General features: G+C 40.3%; 1 protein-coding gene across 5 annotated transcripts in view; it reads right to left on the bottom strand.

Moving 5' to 3' along the window:
• The window catches only part of TBC1D1 (TBC1 domain family member 1), a 254893-nt gene that overhangs the window by 55398 nt on the left and 178725 nt on the right, over positions 1 to 20770 (bottom strand). For 4 of the 5 annotated variants that reach the window (XM_056556519.1, XM_056556526.1, XM_056556534.1 and 1 more), the window contains 3 exons: positions 18198 to 18353; positions 15005 to 15121; positions 14593 to 14732 (listed from right to left, as the gene is read on the bottom strand). In XM_056556519.1, the coding sequence (XP_056412494.1) occupies positions 14593 to 14732; positions 15005 to 15121; positions 18198 to 18353 (413 nt within the window). Of the gene's footprint in view, positions 1 to 14592; positions 14733 to 15004; positions 15177 to 18197; positions 18354 to 20770 lie in introns of those variants that run through there. The other variant, XM_056556552.1, reaches the window with a different exon arrangement.

Raw genomic sequence — 20770 nt, 5'->3', positions numbered from 1 at the left:
TACATGTTACTGATCGCTGAAATTATTGGTAAATGTATGTGCCAACCCTTAACATCCTGATCTGCACATGCATTTTCTATTGTTTTTTGGATATGCTCCATGCAAAAAAAAAAATCCTCAAATGTATTTTCATTTACTTCCTATTAAATCTACATGGGTCGATGGCTCAATGTTGTTAGAAAAGAAAAATGCATATGGCTGGTTATGATGGATCATATGTACGTATAGGGTTTAATACCTCATGGGGTTTCTACATCCGTTCATCTGAGTACAGTGATCCCTCGACTTATGATGGCCCCGACATATGATCATTTCAACATAAGATGGCCTCTCAGAGCCCATCGTATGTTGAAGGCAGCCTCGACATATGATGCTGCTGTGTGTCGGGGCCATCGTACAAACAGCTATCTGACAGCACTGACAACTTCAGCAAATGACAGACAGTTGTTTAATGTGTCCCGTGTGCCCCGTTCTGCCTCCTGTTACTCACATGCTGTCCTGCTAACTCACGCAGGCTTCCACTGTGAGCTCCGTGTAAGCCCCGCCCCCCAGTGCAGCCATAGCCAATAGCCTGCAGCATCTTGCTGCAGGCATCCAATGAGCTGCTCCCCTTCCTTTCCTATAGAGCTGTAGTTGGCAGGATCGTAATGGAGGACATTCTGTCCCCCCTGAAGGTATTTAAAGAACTGTACAGTACTGTATGCGATGTCACACATCACATACAATACATATACACACTATACACCCCATACATCAATGTTTCCCTATCAGTGTGCCTCCAGCTGTTGCAAAACTCCCAGCATGCCCAGACAGTCAATGGCTGTACATGCATTCTGGTAGTTGTAGTTGTGCAACAGCTGGAGGCACCCTGGTTTGTTAAACATTCCCCATACACTCAACATACAATGGTCATCCCAGAACCAATTGGCAGTTTCCCATAGAGATATGTATTCAACATACAATGGTTCCAAGGCCCCAGAACCAATTACCATTTTTACATAGACATATGTACTCGACATATGATGGTTTCAACATATGATGGTTCTCCTGGAACCAATTAATATCATATGTTGAGGGACCACTGTACTAGATTTCTCCAGTAACACATCTGAGAAAATTTAGACAGTCCTTCAAAATGTATGTGGGACAGGGCTCAAGTATTTCTCCGCTACGAGAAAGGTGAAATAATAAGCAGCACGAACGGATAACATTTCTGTACATCAGTGGTCTCAAACCCTCCAAATGTTGCAAAACTTCAACTCCCAGCATGTCCGGACAGCCGTTGGCATAGGGCGGGGTCGGTGACCAGGGTTATTTATCATTCGAGGACTTTTGCAAAAATAAGATATTGAATGCACTTACATATAAGCAAAGTAATAAAGAATGGCAGTAAGGTAATTTGCCTGTGTTTACATGAAATGGTGGGAAATTAGTCACAATGGTAAAACTGGACATAGTAAACATGTAGGTGGGGCTGTGTAAAGGCAATTGAAACAAGATCATAGAGATAAATGAGATACATTGTGAAATAGCATTGTTTCGAAATTGTACAATCAATACTTCTTATTTTAGACTGGGGGGTAATAGAACAGAAGAGACACACAGGCCCAGATTTATCAAACTGTGTGAGAGAAAAAGTGGAGTGATATTTCCACAGCAACCAATCACAGCTCAGCTTTCACTTTACCAGAGCTCGTTAACTGAGCTGTGATTGGTTGCTGTGGGAAAAATCACTCCACTTTTTCTCTCACAGAGTTTGGTAAATGTCCCCAATAGTGTATAAGAGGCCAAAATAGGATGTCATTTTTTGGTGTAAAACGTTGATCACAATAGATCTTTACTGTGTAGCGATCAAAGCTGATGCAGAGCAAGAAATCCCTTTTATAGATGGTCAAATGGACACTATCATTACAGAAAAAAAATGTCCTAGAGACATATCAAGTTTTGATTGATTGGGGTATAAGAGTTCAGAACTCAACAGATCGCTAGAATAAAGGAAGAGAAAAGCACGCTTAGAGTGTCCTCTCCCAGCTGTGTCATGTGACTAAGATGGTCTCATAATATAGGTCTATGGCACTGTCTTGTTTCTATTGACAGAAAGCAGGGAGAGAAGCACATAGTTGTGCCCCTTTCTCCCCGCTCATTCTAGTGATGGGTCACAGTCCGAACACTCAGACCCTGAACAATAAAAACTGTCCATAAGACCTGTCAAAAGTTTTTGTTGTTTTTTTGACAGGTACACTTCCAAAATGATGAAATCCTGGTTGCCTTCTATTACTAAATTAGAGCAAAGCAACACTATCTAGAATTGCCAACTAAGAGCACCTTAGAGACCCATAACATAGTGCAGCACAGGTGTCCGCAACAAAGTTAAAATATAACTTTCACCAATTCCTTTTTAGCAAATTGCATCTTAGTCACACAACAAAAATATTTGTAAAACTCTTCTGCAACTTGCTGTCCCGCAAATTTATTACCGTTGTGAATTGGCTGTTAAAAATTGCATTGAGGTCAGTGGGAAAGTTGAGTATGACTTGTAACCAACAGGCCAATATAGCAGTATTGAGATCCCTACCAATACTATTCATTACTCACAGATAATCACAACAGAATCAAGGGAGATAACCTACCAGTGTCACCATACTCCAACGGCAGTTCTGTAGGCATTTGTTAGAATTCACAATGGGTATAAAAAAAAATTGTAAAATTTTACCCTATCCAAAGAAGTCAAAGAAATAAGGTACTTCTCTTTTACGTGCTGGTGATTGGGGTATCTTGAATTTGATCTTTCAGAAGGTCATTCATCCTTCAGGAGCCAGTGCAGCTATCCCTTTAATGCTAACCCACCTCACATTTGCTCACACAGGTCTACTACCACAGTATAGATGACCCATCCCTGAAACTGGCCCTTAACAATACAATCCCCATCTCTGATTCTAGAGTGTTTATCTGTGATAGGTATATAGATTTTGTTGTTTTAGATTGTTGATGGTGGTCTGAATATTCGCAAAAGAATCAGTAAACGTTATTCCTTCTACCACTACTAACAATTGTTTATTGCACAATAATGCATTATTGGGTTAAATGTATAAACAAACAATGTAAGCACCCTCTAGTGGTGGCTACAGATCAGCAGAATTTTATCATATAACTTTATAGATGGCCATATACATAAGACGCTCATTTGTCCAACAGCCATCTCCCTGTTCTCCTCAATACAAAGGCTCGGCCAAGAGTACATGTGTTCTGAGCAGGAAGAGGGTTGTAAGTCAATGCCAGACTCCTTTGGAAACAGCTTATCTTCCAGAGAACAAAAGGATCAGGCAATTTAAATCTAACATACCTGATCCTTCTCTCCTTAGACCTCACCTATCAGGGTAAAGTTAGGAGATACACATTAGATGATATCCCATAAGAGGATATGCCAGTCCTACTTGAAATAGTCAGTCCAGCTGACACATATCTAAAGTTTATTGCCAGCTTCAGCCTATGCAAGCAATTTGGTGCGTAGCGTAAAAAAAAAGAAAAAAAAAATAACTGTTTCAGTTGTTTTAAAAATACAATTTGAATTATAAATTTGAATTATACTATATAAATAGAAAAAAAGGATAAAAAAAAAAAAAGGTTTTACAAAATAGTGTCTATCACATTCCCACACATGCATATTTGTATTGGCCGAACAGACATTTTGATATGAATAAAGGATAAGTGGCTGCCAGATACATTTTGGCTTTGCTTGTCTCCATGGAGAGAAATGGATTGGACAGATTTAGACTTTTCTGCCCGACTCCACATGTCTAAGGTAGCCCCAATAGGCAATGTATTGCCAAAAGAATAACAATTGGATCTGCCAACAAAATTAATTCTCAAATTTCTGGAAAGGCTTTTTATTGTGAGGCCCAAAAAAACATATGGCAAATAGTTCCTCCTTTTTCCAAAGATACTGTGTACCTTCGTAGATATTTCCAGTATTATATTGTAAACATATTTGTTTACAATGTACAATACTTGAGGTCAGTGGAGCAGTAACTTGGGTTTTAGTAAGATTGAAGTTATATTCATGGGTGCAGTATGATATCATGACTAAGTAGAAGTAACAAAAATGCATAAATAGTTGTTGTTAAATGGGATATTCTTAAAGGAGTACTCCGGTGCACACTTTTTTCATGTTATCCCGTCCGGGCTGCAAAATAAAAGAAAACGCACTTTATCTTAACTGCCAACGAGCCCTTGGAGCTCCGGTACAGGTGTTCGGTCCCCGGGCTGTATTCTTCTTACTTCCGGTTAGCCCAGCACGTCACACGGAGCTTCAGCCTATCACTGGCCGCAGCGATGTCCTGCCTCGGCCGATGTTAGGCTGAAGCTCCGTGTGACGTGCCGGGCTAACCGGAAGTAAGAAGAATACAGCCCGGGGACTGAACACCTGAACCGGAGCTCCGGGGACTCGTTGGCAGGTAAGATAAAGTGCGTTTTCTTTTATTTTGCAGCCCGGACGGGATAAAATGAAAAAAGTGTGCACCGGAGTACTCCTTTAAGTGTTCATTATGAAGCCCAATGGAGGTACAGTGACCAATTGACAGATAATGGATAAAACAATGTTTCATAGCTGAACAGATTTCTGTCCTGATGCTTTCATATATTCTTTGATCTTCATAGATACTTTTGTGGTGTCCCATTACAGGTACATAGTCTTGTACTACCTGTAAGCCCTGTCAGGTTGAGTTCCTCAGTGTCCTGGGGGCTCCCCTGCAGGGGTGTTATCTTGCTAGTTTAATAAATGTGGTGTATGTTACCTTAAGACCATAGATAAGATTCTAATGTATAGATAGTATATAGGACCTTTGGAGGACTCCAAGGACCTGTGTGAGTAAGCTGATCACATGTTATGTTATATGATTTGTTACAATATGTAATCCCAGAGAGCACCAGGTTTAACCTATGACCCACAGCTTGACCAATGGGCTATAGTCCAGCCCCCTCACTATATATGGGGCAGCCATCTTTAATTCAGTCTCTTTGGGCTAAGTTCTCTAAGCTACAACATCAAAGTCTTTGCTGAAGCAGCTACCAGAGAATCTCAGGACAAGTGTTCAGCATCTGGAGTTCCACAAAGCTACAACTCTCCAGTAAGTCTTCAGTAAGTTTATGTCTGCTGTCACTGAAGTAGTCAAGTCCTGCACATAGTCAAGTCCGGTCTTTTAACCATCAAGTCTAAATTATAAGTCCAAGTCAAGTGTATTACAAATATTGGTCCAGCAAGCTGCGAGGTCCTCTGGATACTGGTCACATGTCTGGGACGATCTGGTCATAGCTGTGAAGATAATTAAACCTGTCTTCTATTAAGTAAAGCCTCTGTTTTCCCATAACTGGTTGTGGACTCTTCATTCCCTGCTAGCCCGTGGGATTACGGAGAATCCGGGCGTGTGGTGTTCTGGAACCCGAAAACCACACTGGCATCAAGAACACATAGGGGTTTATACCATCCAACCCCCGGGGAAAAAACATCTGATCCCACCACTTACTGCAACAGACTATAGTGGCGCACCACACTTTTATTTTAGAACCTTTCCCCTTTGTTTATTCTAGTGCCAACATTTCCACCCAGCTGACTGGGAACAACCAACATCTTTTGTCACATTCTGTGTTGTATATCTTGAAGGAGTTTTAGAAATCCTTTCCATTGTTTTAGTTGACAATTCTCTTGTTGAGGCCAGGTTTTCATAGTATAAGTCAAATTCAACAGCTCGGTAAGATCTGTAAACACTTTCCCTTTAAATACAGAACAATTAAAATTTTTAGACTTGTGCTGGGATTTGTTATTGAAATGCAAACTGCAAGGTGATTCCATAATTTTTTTCTTGATCTGGAAAAATATTGGCCATCAATAAAATTTATTTTAACTTACCGTATTTAGTTTAGGGATGTTTCATGAATCCAGAACATTCAGCTATTAAAACATTGTTCAGTGCCATATTATTTGTGCATTTGCTATAAAAGAAATTTTTATATATATATATATATATATATATATATATCTGGGTAACCATCCTCTGTGTGCACTGATTCCATGATTTTTTGGCAGAAATTTTAATTTTTAATAAAAGCCAAATGAAACAGTAACATTAACATCTATTTAGACAAAGTATTTAAACATAATAAAATGAACTAATACTCGTCCTAGCAGTTAAAAACACCAGACACTGGTGCTCAGAATGAATTATGCATGCTTATAAACATTTTAGAGCCACAAGAAGATCTATACTGCCCCCTCCTGTCTTTACTGTAACAAGGCAGTGGATATAAAGCAGTTCTTGCCAATGTAAAAATTAGCTAAAGAGTACCTGTCATTAGGAAACAATTCTGGCATGTCCTAGCGACAGGAGAGCCAGAAAAGACTGCGCAGAGCGCAAAGTTCTCCCAGCTTGTTTTCCTACTCGGCAAAGGTCTGAACACGAATTCAAACATTAAATAAAATCCATACATTTCCATCAGATATTCTTAGCGGACTGCTGTTAAACACTACAACAGAAGCAAATAATAAAATCATCATTGACAAACTAAGGATACCATATCTGTCTAGTCTGTTACCAGACGCATAAGACGAATGACTGGCAAGTGCATGATCATCCTGGGGTCTGGAACGAGTACAACAGATTATGGTTTATCACTTGGTCTTTGGATTTAGGACATAAATTCCAATTCCCTTCAGGGTTAGCAACCCCTCCGGGATTAAGACCCCCGACTAGGGTCACCCTTTTAAAACTTCACTTTTATTTATTATTTGTTAAGAACAAAATGAGGTGCAAAGAATAATACAAACGAAGGTGTTTAAAAACACAATATATAGGAATTGGATTGGTCCATTACTGGTTCCACTAATTCTATTTCACTAGGGCTTCTATGTTAGGGACTCTTTTATTCCATTGATCTGGATCCTAAGATTCCAATCTTTATAGTCCACATAACATGCACCTCCTCTATCTAATTTATCAATTCCTATTATTGCTGTTTAAAATGTGTTCCCTAGCATCCCCCCGACGTTTCGCTGGAGAGACCCAGCTTTATCAAGGTATAGGACACTAATGATGGTTTTAGGACGGCACAAGACAATACACACAAGGTATGACTCCTGTTCGGCAGTTTACCGAAGTATACTTCATGGGAAGTGTTCTTTCAAGACCTAACATATTGTAAAAAGTTTCCTTTAACCGAGTTGTCTGCTATGTAAACCTCCTGCTGCAGATCGCACACACAGGTAAAGCACAGCAACCCTGCATATGTACACAGTGAAGGGGAGGTTGTGTGGATAAACATAAAAATGTATTCAGGTAATACAGCGCCACCATGTGGTTTTAAAGCATTTCCCATTTGAAAGCAATAAACGGGAGTGAAAATTACCTCAGGTAGCCATGGATTACTTATGCTACAAAGCTAATTTTCAGTCCCTTTTACTTGCACTGAGCACAACAGGACACTGAATGGTCTATGTTAATACCAATGACCTCAGGAAACGCGGGACGCCAGCGCAGAGCCTGACTGACTTGGCATCCCAGCCTTCCGAAAGGTTTCCAAAAAAAAAAAGATGGTTTGTAAAAGTGAGAGGCAACAATCTGAGATTAGTTTGGGGGCAGATCAGCAATGTCAGAAAATACTATTTTCCAGGAAACGTATAAGGTAAAGCCACAGTGAAAGTATGTAATTCAGTGGTCTTTCTCAGCTGACAGTCTTCTATGTTTATATTTTCAGAATCTACAAAAACAGCCAAAAAGAACATCCAAAGAACTAAAAGTCTTGGTAGCCTTAGCTGTGACTCCATAATCACGACTACACAATAAAATAGTAAAAAATTGCAGACTACTAGTGCTCTCCAAAAGAAACATAAATGTTTGCTTCACATTTGCAGAGGAAAGAAAAATAAAAACACCTGAACACCTGTATGATCCCCGAGGCATTTGGGATAATGGTTTATTTTATATACACTGGGACTCTGGACAACACAGGATCCATTATGTAAAGCAAGGAAAGCCACAACATGATACCAACCCTCAATGGTGGTGGGGGTCATGTGAAGCTGCGGGAGAACATAACATAGATCCAGGAAAGAAAAGCTATTTAGATGGGAACTTTTCATTCTTGCTATTGTTCAGGTTCTAGCACAAGGACACGACTGATAAGGACTTCTCACATGTCAGATTATTTTCTATGACTACACGTAAACGCAATTTTGGGATCTACTAGATCCAGAAAGGTAATGAATGTAAGAAATAAGGGCAATATATTATATATTTCACAGTTTATACTAGAGATGGATAGATACAAAAAAATCAAGTTGAATTCAGCACTCCAATATTCGTGAAAATGGTGCTAAATTCAACTTGACTTTTTGTATCCTACGGGGACTGTTTGTGGACCTTACCCTTATTTTTGCTTGCACTCATTCTTTTAGTCTCCTTGGACTAGCTCCACCCCTTAAAGAAAAAAATCAGCAGACAGCTGAAAATTTCTGATGTTCTGGCTATATCCTCTTCATTAAACCAAGGAATAATCATGTACTGCAAACAATTATCTTTAAGAAATTCTAAGGTATTAAACAGTTATGCCCACCTAATATGGAAAAATTGCTAGGATATATGGCATCACTTGATGATTCCAACCTCTGAGACCACCACCAACTCTGGGAAAGCAAGTGTGCTGGGGTACTCATGCATGCCCTTTTAAGTTTCCCCATAGAGTGACCACCTGCAGTGTCCTGTACTGTCTCCCAGCTGCTACAGAGTAAAGATGTCGGTTGGCTAAAGAGATTCCTCAAAATCAGTATTGAGCGTTTCAGATGCATAAAACTGCTATTATAGTTTGCCTCTGCATTCACAAGTCATAAGAATGTGCAAGGGTTAACATTTGCATCACATTTGTACAGGATGAGCAAATCATTGGTCACATGACTCTCCACAGTCAGTTTCTATATTGGGCAAAGTGAGAAGTCCAACTATCTCCCCCCAAAAGACTGGACCAAAAACCAGTTAAATCTGGCCAGAGAAGAGTAATGAAGTCTCCCAGCTTTGCTTCTGCTGGGTAGACTAGTTTAGTTAAGAGTTTTTTCTGCTAGGCCCTGTGAAAATAGTTTAGGCCTAGGTAACCACTTGTTTTAGCTAAAGCCTGCTGAAAGCAAGTTAACTTAAATCGTCGAACAAAAGACAGATCTGGGTTGGGATCACAGAACCATGTAGATTTTCACACCTCATTACACACTGTGAGGGCATTCATCCTTAAGTATCCTGTTTCCTGCTCTGGGAAAGCAAAATCAAAGAGCCAGAAATGGAGAACCATCTGAGCAAGGGCCCTTCTGCAAACACTAATCTGTTTGTGGGCTTCCAGACAGAATTATTGCTGCATTGCTAAAGAAGTCAAAACTTTTCTTTAGTGTACATCCTGCTGTAGGGTAGTGTGGTACAAAATTGCAAGTAAAGTCTTCAAAAATTTGCACCACAGTGACCTACCTGTGTAGACCCTCCACTGCAGAAGTTTAACTAATTGGACTGTATCTGTAGAAGTGCGAATAGCACAACTCTAAGGCAGTATCACTGCTACCTAAGTTCTTTTAAAGGGAACTGTGAACAAACTTCCACACATCCACTTTAAAGCACTGTAAATTTGCAACGCTGTACCAAAGTGACTTGGATTCTGCTCAGTTCATCCTTCTTTGCAAGTTACCAACCTCTCTGAAGCTTCATTATTGCACTTAACCTCAGACCAGTGTCTAACATCACGTGTACCCAGAGGACCCTGTAATTGTGCTAGACCACCTGTTACAAACCTGTGACATTGCTTTATACATTAATGGGGGGGGGGGGACTACTTTACCTATACTCATTGCAAATGTAAATTTCTCCTGTTTATGGAACTAGAAAGCACAGCTATGGGAGCATTTAGTCACATGTATACTTACAAAACAAAAGAACACTTAAAGGGGTTATCCAGCTATTAAAATGTATCCCGTTTGTGGATAAGTGTCGGATTACAGGGGATGAAAAAAAAATAAATCCCACTGGGCATGAGTTGTAGTTCTGCTAAAGCTGTAGATCCACAGGTTAGGAAACACTGCACTATATAAAAAATAAAAAAAATAAAAAAAACTGGGACATTAATAAAACATTCACACAAACTTTACTAAGTCCAAAAAGAGAACAAGGACGCTCCTTAAACTCATATGTCGAGATGATGAAGAACCAAATAAAGGTAAAAGACTAATAATTTGTTCAAGATTTCATTTATCCATTCACCCAATACAGGACTAATCCGTTAAGAAGGCGCCTGGGAGCTAAAGGAACATTGCCTCATTTTCCTCACACATAAAGCTTTCACATTTTTTAAGCACAATTCAGCAAAATTTTTCTCTGCTCCTAAAATGTGCCGACTTAGCAGAAATGTTCCACTGGGAGAATAATCGCATTACTGATACACATTATATGCAGCAAAGCAGATTTTATTATTGTGATCGTAGCTCAATTGCCATTTCCCGGTTGTCTTATTTACACATTATATAGATCCCCTATGGCTGGTCGAACAGAGAAGAGTCAAACGATTGCCACAGTTTTTGATACATTTTTGGGTGAAATCTGCACATTAACGAGAAATTCAAACCTAATATCTGAAAAAAAAATCTTCAGAAAAACAATGGAACAGGGTAGACTATATTTGAGCTCATTTTCATCCTGAAAATAAGCAACTGCCCTTTTTATCAGAAGGGGAATATCGATTGCACGCAGTACTTTTTGGACAACTCCTGAGGTCAATGCACACGGCAATTTTATAATCGTTTTCTAATAGCTTATGTATGGAATTAAAAATATGATATGGGCCCGTGGAAGTCTATGATCTCTGTTCTACAGATATGGGAACCATAATAAGGCCCTGTGTGCGATCCCTTATAGGTATAGGGCCACTGACCATCTTCAGCAGTGCTGAGATAAAGAATAACAGTCTTATTAGCCATCAAAGTTGGTCCCCAGGTTCTGCTAGAGGTGGCACAATTGTATGATCAGGCCCTTTAGAAGAAATAAATGTGGCACTTGCCAGAACTTTAGGATAAAATCCCCTTTAATCCATCTTGGTGCAGTTAAAGGAAATAGCTCATCTAGAATATTATTAGCCCAGTATGCCCTGGCGCCCAGAATATAAAACAACAAAGGGGACTGACCTGCCACTGCTCCCTTCCAGGTCTGGCCCAGTCAGTGATGTCCCACCTCGGCAGGTGATAGGCTAAGCGACAGTGTGAAGATTTGCATACTGGCGACCAATGCCGTGGCTCAATGCATTACACTGTCACTGAGCCTAATGTCAGCCGAGGCAGGACATCCCGGCAGCTGGCAATTGCTGACCAGCTACGTGACACGCTGACCACGGGCGGACCAGGAAGAAGATGGCGGTAGAGGAGTGAAGAGAGATACCAGGACACCGAGGGAGCGGTGGCAGGCGAGTCCCTTATCTTATATTCTGGGCACCGAGGCATAAAGGGGTAATGGATATCTCCTTTAAATGCAAATGAAGAACCATTCAATAAATAAAAAAACACACATTCAATAAAGAAAAAATGTTTATGGCCAAAAAATGCAGCAGCCAGATGTTAGCTGAGATTCAATAAGGAAATGTGAAACGCCAGACTCACTTACAGTTTTTTTCCAGTGGCAGTTTTAGCATTGACATTCCTCCCCCCCCCCCCCCCCAATTCTTAAATGCAAATCCTTGAGTCAATGAATTAATCACATGACTTGTAAGAAATAAAAATGAAAAAAAAAGATGCCAAAACTACTATTTTTGGAGAAAAAAAAAAACACAAAGACACCATCTTGGCAGAGCAAAATGAGGAGACAGCTTTTTATAGCATTTCAGGTTAAAAGAAAAAAAAAACTCCCAAAAAGGGTTAAAGTTGTTTTTATCTTCAAGTATCGGTGAGTGTCACATTTTTTCTGTTGCTATGACCTTGGTAAGCATTACTGTTCGTGCCAACAAGGTCTCACGAGTTGTAGTTTTGGAGCACCTGGGGGCACCCTGGTTGGGAAACACTGCCTTATGGTTAGATTTTTGAATGCAAGAAATAACTTGGGTAGATAAATGATAACATTTATATCCTTGGAATAGCTGTGATAATACAGGAAATACCAACATACGAATAAACGGCGAAATCATAATCTGTGGCAACAAATGTAGTTCAGTGTTCTATTGCATTCGTATGCAACAGGAAGCCCAACTATGTTGTCACACATTTCCTTTAACAGATAACAAAATACCTTGCAAAAAACAAAAACTAAAAAAAGCAGACAGCTATCATTACTTTTAGCTTCTTATTGTGAGCTTAAAAAAAAAACCAAAAAAAAGGCATGGCTACTTTATGTCACCAGAACTATATATTATAGAATTCACATAAAAAGTGTGAGAAAAACATTTATGTGAAAAAAACCTATATAGATTTTTATATAGAGTTTTTCTTATGATGTTAAAGGGGTACTCCAGTGGGGATTTTCTCCTGCTCTGGACAGTCCCTGATACGGGCATCAGGTGTCAGTAGAGAGCAATGTGGACAAGACAAAAAAGAAATTCAAAAAGAAAAAGAATTTTCTCTGTAGCATACAGCTGTTAAAAAGTACTGAAAGGGTAAAGATTTTTTTAATAGAAGTCATTTACAAATCTGTTTAACTTTCTGGCACCAGTTGATAAAAAAAAAAAAAAAAAAAAGTTTTTCTGGAGTACCCCTTTAAAGGGTACCTGTCATTAGCATCACCTGCACTAACCTGCTGGTACAGGCATACTGTGTGGGTAATGCTGATTACAATAGACTTTACATTTTGTAATTCGAGCCTCTATTGCTCCACTGTGCCCGAAAATTTGAATATGCAAATTAGGTGGCTTGGTGCACTCGGGGCATTAACTAGTGACGTCCGGTCCACATCTTCCAGGTTATCTCCCTCTGTGAGTTGTCTCTCGCGAGCATAGTGATCTCATGTACTGTTCGCTGCAAAGATGGCCACAGCTGAGATGCTACATCCAGAAGCAGCGCATGCACCATTGTCACTACGAGTCAACAGTATGTGAGATCTCTCTGCCCACGGGAAGGAATATGAAGAGGGCGTTAGCCTGGACATCACGGTGCACTCAGGGCTAGAGAATGCCCCCAGTGCACCATGCCACCTCACTTTCTTACTGACATTTTTGGGCACAGAGGAGCAAATGTAAGCACAGATTCCAAAACCTACACTATAAGCCTGTTCGGGTGATACTGATGACAGATTCCCTTTAAAAGAATAAGTCTATGATAGGATTTTTAGTATTTATTTTTCTCGACTTTAAAAACATCTCTTGGTTTGTTGTTATTTTAATAATATTGTATGGGGAAGGTACTTGTTGAGGAGCCTCTATAGAGCGGACATCATTCGCCTGGTGAAAATGTGTTTTTTTTTAAAGAAAAACTGAAATGGTTCCGAACTTCCTCCTAACTCTTTTTAGGCTATTCTTTCCTTTGTCAGTTACTCATGGCTTTTGCAGTTCTCCACACCGACAAGTGACATGATATGTACTCTGTCAGGTTTTTCGATTTCACCGTACCAACATTAAGCTTGTACCACATTGTGTGGAAGAATGGTAAATCCAGCGAGAAACAGCAAATCTGGAAGGGAATTCAACTAAACAGGAAACCCAGCTATATAGTGTTGTAAGGAGTCAGATCTAAAGATGGAGGTGGGGACCTTTACTTACAAAGGGGACATTCAAGAAAAGAAAAAAAAAAAGGGTCTTGGATCCAGTGCTTGGATAAAAGAACTTCCAAAGTTTATTGAAGCAGTATAAAAACTAGATCCATCAACCAGTGATCTATACAAAAACAGGTCCATAGGTAGATTGGACCTATAGTAACAGTTTTTCCATTACTGTTTTGTATATATGACTGTTGGATGGATCTATTTTTAATACTGTCCGTGAAGAAAAATGAAAAATCGGCACTCACCGGTGTGGCTGCAGGGTCTTCTTTATTGAGACATACTCACATCAGGGGTACAGAAGAGAGGGGTGGTGGGGGGACAAGTTGTGGCGACCGCTTTGTGTGCGAAACTAGAGCTCGGTCGCCACCACTTGTCCCCCCACCACCCCTCTCTTCTGTACCCCTGATGTGAGTATGTCTCAATAAAGAAGACCCTGCAGCCACACCGGTAAGTGCCGATTTTTCATTTTTCTTTACGGACACTATGAACTTTGCTTGTATAATCTGAGCACCACCTGAGGCAATACAGCTACACCAACTCCTACCTGCCATCCCGCATCCAGTACACTCACGCAGTGCCGCACTACCTTCTATCTGAACTATTTTTAATACTGTTTCAGTAAACTTTGGACATTCTTTTATCCAAGTGCTGGATCCAAGACCCTTAATTTCTTTGCTACTGTGGAGTTTCCACTGTGATCAGTGCGCAGTGCACAGGTGAGCTGGATAGGACTTCTTTTGTGTAACTTTGTTTGACATTCAAGAAAACGGAGCTACATGAACTCTGGGATCTGACTAATGGAAAGAAGAAAAAAAAACAACAGATTTAGCCCATTTCTTACCTTCATATCTGTTTGGGGAATCGCATCCCTTTTGTGGAGTTGCCACACGCAGGAAGATCTGCTGTCTCCAAGAATGCCGCCGCGTCCTCACCGGACTGCTACACGATGCTTCACTATGGATGGATTTACACTCAAAGTCACTGAAAGACACACAAACACAATGTAAGTATAAGATATATTATGTAATAGCTAAATGTATAAAATGTAGACTAAATCATCATGTCATTCAGGGTATAATGGTATAGGAAATGGAGGATTTCCAAACTATGGAGAGGATTATAAATGACAAAAGTAATTTGGATTATAAATGACAATAGTAATGTATACAATACAATTAAATGAAAATGACCTGAGATATAAGGGAGCATTAGATACGATGGGGCTGCACAAAACAACCACACAGGTCACCTACCGTTCCTTGTTACATTCAGCTGCACTATTTTCTGCTACAGGAGCAAGAAACTTTAGAAAGTTGGGCACAGAAGAGGAAGAGTGAAGTTTCTTTCGAAAAGAAGAGCGGTAGAAGAGGCTGAGAGCACAGATCGGAAGTGATAAATGAATCATCATAATACAAAAATATAGTACTGAAAAACAGAAAACATTGGATACACCTGACAATCTATAGGCTTAAGTGCAAGGGAAATACTGTATAAAGAGCCCAATTTTCCACTGACAAAGAAAACCAATATTTGCTACATTAGTGTGATGATTTTGTTCATACTGTAGTCACAACGGGATTATTTTCAACCATTCCCTAGAATTCTGATGGATCCAATTAAAAGGGGTACTCTGGTGGAAAACTTTTTTTTTTTTTTTTAAATCAACTGGTCGTAGAAAAAGGTAAACAAATTAGTAAATTACTTCTATTAAAAAAATCTTAATCCTTCCAGAACTTATTAGCTGCTGAATATTACAGAGGAAATTCTTTTCTTTTTGGAACACAGTGCTCTCTGCTGACATCACGAGCACAGTGCTCTCTGCTGACATCTCTATTCATTTTAAGAAGTGTCCAGAGTAGGAGAAAATCCCCATAGCAAACATATGCTGCTCTGGACAATTCCTAAAATGGACAGAGATGTCAGCAGAGAGCACTGTGCTCGTGATGTCAGCAGAGAGCACTGTGTTCCAAAAAGAAAATAATTTCCTCTGTAATATTCAGCAGCTAATAAGTACTGGAAGGATTAAAGGGGTTATCCAGGAAAAAACTTTTTTATATATATCAACTGGCTCCAGAAAGTTAAACAGATTTGTAAATTACTTCTATTAAAATCCTTTCAGTACTTATGAGCTGCTGAAGTTGAGTTGTTCTTTTCTGTCTAAGTGCTCTCTGGTGACATGTGCCTCGGGAACCGCCCAGTTTAGAAGCAAATCCCTATAGCAAACCTCTTCTACTCTGTGCAGTTCCCGAGACAAGCAGAGATGTCAGCAGAGAGCACTGTTGCCAGACAGAAAACAACTCAACTTCAGCAGCTGATGATTATTGAAAGGATTAAGATTTTTTAATAGAAGTAATTTACAAATCTGTTTAACTTTCTGGCACCAGTTAATTAAAAAAAAAAAAAAAGTTTTCCACTAGAGTACCCCTTTAAGTTTCTTTTGGGGTCCTGATATTTTTTGACAGCAGGAAGAGTGATTCAGACTTCTATTGCACTATATGGGGCCAAACTTCTGTAGCCCCTTCATTGTTTTTCCCCTGTACAGTAGTCCATGACCACCCAGCTGTGCAGAGAATTTAAGTGAATGGGATCGGCTGTAGCTCTCTGCACAGTCCAGGAGCATCGCTATGCGGGGGAAAACCCATGCAGTGCTGCAAGAGTCCTGCATTCCCTTCATTTTTTTTCTGCCAATAAGTCAGACCTCCACTAAGGTGACTTTATATCCTAGTGTTTTGTCAGCACTTTTAATGGGTTTTCCCATTGTCATAAAAGATCATTGTGTGTTTACAGCTCTTATGCAGACCTATATGTCTCTATGGTAACAGACTGCAGGACCAGACCACACTGTATGTGTTTGTAGTCTGTTACCATAGAGACAATACAGTCCCTATGGATACATTACAAAAAGCAATAGGAGACTTTTTTTTTATCATAACTAACTTGCAAAGCTGCTTGTTGCCTTAGAAAAAGGAAATCAATCACATGACTTTGCACTTTTCTGTCAGGTTGTCAAAAGAAATAAAATCTTTGTTATATTTGTTTTTTAGGAAAGCTGGATAGTAGCCGATATGGCTGTAATTGCACGTGTTATCCAAAATCCTGAGAAACAGATACAACTAAAAGCAAATCTATTTTTAACAACCAGTGTTCCCTTTCATGCTGCTTGAACCACTTGTTAATAGGGAGGTCACTGGTGGCTCCTACATATCCTGGCAGCCTTCACTGATAGATCTTTTCCTATACTCAGACAGGGAGAACTCTATCAGTCAAGGCCGGCGAGCAGGGAGAACTATCAGTCAAGGCCGGCGAGCAGGGAGAACTATCAGTCAAGGCCGGCGAGCAGAGAGAAATCTATCAGTCAAGGCCGGCGAGCAGAGAGAAATCTATCAGTCAAGGCCGGCGAGCAGGGAGAAATAGCCAAGGACCTCACTGATTACTTATGATTTAAGCTAATGAAAGTGATTAGAGATGAGCGAACTTACAGTAAATTCGATTCGTCACGAACTTCTCGGCTCGGCAGTTGATGACTTATCCTGCATAAATTAGTTCAGCTTTCAGGTGCTCCGGTGGGCTGGAAAAGGTGGATACAGTCCTAGGAAAGAGTCTCCTAGGACTGTATCCTCCTTTTCCAGCCCACCAGAGCACCTGAAAGCTGAACTAATTTACGCAGGATAAGTCATCAACTGCCGAGCCGAGAAGTTCGTGACAAATCGAATTTACTGTAAGTTTGCTCATCTCTAAAAGTGATGACTGGGTCCCTTTAAGTGAAAAGTACAACTCTCTTATTTAAGACAGTTACATATTCTAGTGACTTCTTCCAGTGGCATAAATAGACAAATCTTTATAAATATGTTTAAAAAATAAACACCTTATTTTTTATAAATATATACATATATATATATATATATATATATATATATATTTATTTATTTCACATAAAAACACAGCTTATTATACAGGGTCACACAACACAACTCAGGCGGCAGGAGCACAGGCACTAGATACAGGTTTAGATACAATGGTTACAACGTGACAGTCTCAAGAATCATATACCAATACAGATTAATTTGGGAAAAGCAAGGCCATTAGTTTCAGATTACAAGGATTATATACGCCTAGCTAATCACCCCAACTGCCCCCCCCCCCCCCCAACGCATTGTTTCCTACTACTTTCACATAACTCCATCGTATTCTACCAGCAGTCACGATCTTACCACCTACACGTCCCTTAATATTTACCGGTTATTAATAGCCCCTATGTCATTCAGCACAGCAAACATGAAAGCATCTTAAGATCTATGCATTTCTATAAGATGAAGGGAAGTCTTAGTTAACGTAAAGACTGCACGGTCCTCTGAAGCTTTCTAGAAAATGACACATGCAGATATGACCAAGCAAGAAACCGTGCAGCACAATGACCAAAAGGACAAGTCAGGATCTTCTGCTCACCTCTTCTGAGTGACCGCACCACTAGGGTCCCCACCGGAGTTATGCCTTAGTTTTTGGAGGAATCTAGGAGAAGAGGCTGCACTGACAGGAGGAGAAGGGGCAGCTTCATCACACTGTGCAGATTTTCTGTCAGGCACACTAGAAGCTGTGCTGGAACTAGACACCAGCATTCCAGCCAGCAAGGGAGGGGAGTGGTGGAGAGAGATGTCAGGAGAGGTAGAGATTAAATACAAGGTAGAAAACTACGACAATACTATGTCCTATTACATTTACAGTCAATGAGGACAGAGCATAGATTGTAAAGAAAAAGGACCAATGTGGTAAGAACTGGCATAGAAAATTCCTTCATAAAACTTCTATTGACGTTAGAAGCCATCAGATCTATAAAGTGAGGTCATGGCAGCTTTGGGGCATCCTTATGGCTTTAAAGGGGGTATTCCGGGCAAAATATTTTATCCCCTAACCAAAGGATAGGGCATAAGGTGTCTGATCGCGGGGGGGGGGGGGGGGGGGGCGCTGCTCAGACTGCGTCTCTGGTTTCGGAAACCTCCGGGTTACCGGGACTGGGGACGTGACTTCAAGCCACGCCCCCTCCATTCATGTCTATGGGAGGGGGCGTGACGGCTATCACGCCCCCTCCCATAGACATGAATGGAGGGGGCGTGGCGTGAAGTCACGTCCCCAGTCCCGGTAACCTGGAGGTTTCCGAAACTGGAGATTCAGCACCCACATAGAATGTGCTACAGGGAGATGGCAGGGGGTCTCAGCAGTGCCCCCCCCCCCCCCCCCCACGATCAGACACCTTATCCCCTATCATACACCTTAACCCCTTTAACACATACTGTATTAGTAAGAAGAAGAAAATATAATTTCCAAAAAAAGAGAATGAAAAAACTATTGTGTGCCACTCCTCTTCCTAGGTTTCATAGACAGCAGGGCTGTATCACTGCATAAAAAAGGCAGACTTGTCTTTCAGTAGTCCCGAAAAGCTGAATGACAGCTTCTGTGGGAGGGTCATAGCCATATTTGTTGTCAGATCAGACTTGTGACATTCTAGGAGTGTAACTTTAAGCTACTGGATTCTAAAGCAAAATTCACATCATGACCACAACCCGGCCTATGATGTGTCATTGACAGTGCTGGTGTCTTATGGTGCAGAGGGACCCTTCAGGCTCAGGGCCCAAGTAAGACTGCCACCTGATCCCTCAGGGACGGAATAGAACTTTCTAAGAAATCATTTTGATCCTATCATGGTAAATGCACATGGACAAAAACCTTGCCAGTGTGCAGCTCTGCACCGCGGCTTTCTCTGATTTCAATGGGGGCTTTAGAGCGAAACCGCAAGGAAAGAAGTAAAGTGACTTAGAAGGAGATCTATCACTCTTTTCAATCGTATGGCTTTTATATGACAATTTTTTTAACTTACTTTTGCTTACATGTGATCTATTTATCAATAGTGTTGCTCGCGAATATTCGCAATTCGAATATTATTCGCGAATATCGCATATTCGCGAATTTCACGAATATAGCGCTATATATTCGTAATTACGAATATTTTTTTTTTTTTTTCACAGTACACATCACAGTGATCACCCCTCTTTGCTTCCAGCTTGTGTGGTGTAAAGAAGGCTCTAATACTACTGTGCGAGACTGGTGTGCGAAAATTCGCATATGCGAAAATTCGCATATGCTAATTGCGAAATGCATATGCGAAAATAAAACGAGGATATTACGAATATGCGCGAATATATGACGAATATTCGTCCATATATTCGCGAATATTCGCGAATTCGAATATGGCCTATGCCGCTCAACACTATTTATCAAATAGTCGCACGACCTTGATAAATAAATCGCACGTAAGCAAAACCCGGGTAACCCGCTTACAAAAGCATTTTTTTAAAGCAGAGACGTTTTCCCTTATGTTAATAGCCGAAGTTCTTTATCTACCCCTTATTACCAGTAGTGTTGCTAGAGAGTGACGGGGAGGGGGCGTTCCGCATAGGGTGACACCCTGACTGGCCTGCCTGGCACTAAATAGCTGCACTTTAACTATCCCGCAACAACCCATCCACCCTCCTCAGAAATTAAAAAATAATAAAAACATGCTATGCCGCACCAAGAGTATCCGTACTCTGGAGGCTTTTTTGTTTACTTTTGAGCCCATATTTTGTGACATTGGTGGGCGGAGTCTTGCGTCGCTGCGCTGAGGCCAGAGTTTACATCAGGAAGGAAGACAACAGGCACATAAACAATAGTTAACAGAAATACAAAGGCACTGATAGTAACCTAGGCCATATAACAATACACTCACAGAAAAGGAGGCAAACTATAGTGAAGACACAAAAAAAAAAAAAAAAAAAAAAAAAAAAAGAAAAAAACGGCTCGGTACGTTACCCACCCCAGAATGTGCATGAAGCTGTATTACTATGGATGTTTCTTTTTTTCAAGGAAAAATTTTTGTTTCACATATGGGTTATTTACGTAGTCTGTAAAAATTCTTACACAATTATTTGGTGCCTTATTCTATTTTAACACAACATTAATTTTAAAATGTAGTAGGTACGCCAGCA

Source organism: Hyla sarda, chromosome 1, assembly GCF_029499605.1.
Source record: "Hyla sarda isolate aHylSar1 chromosome 1, aHylSar1.hap1, whole genome shotgun sequence".
Lineage (NCBI taxonomy): Eukaryota > Metazoa > Chordata > Amphibia > Anura > Hylidae > Hyla > Hyla sarda.
Note: the sequence above shows the minus strand (reverse complement) of the source record. Positions and strands in the feature narration are given on the sequence as shown.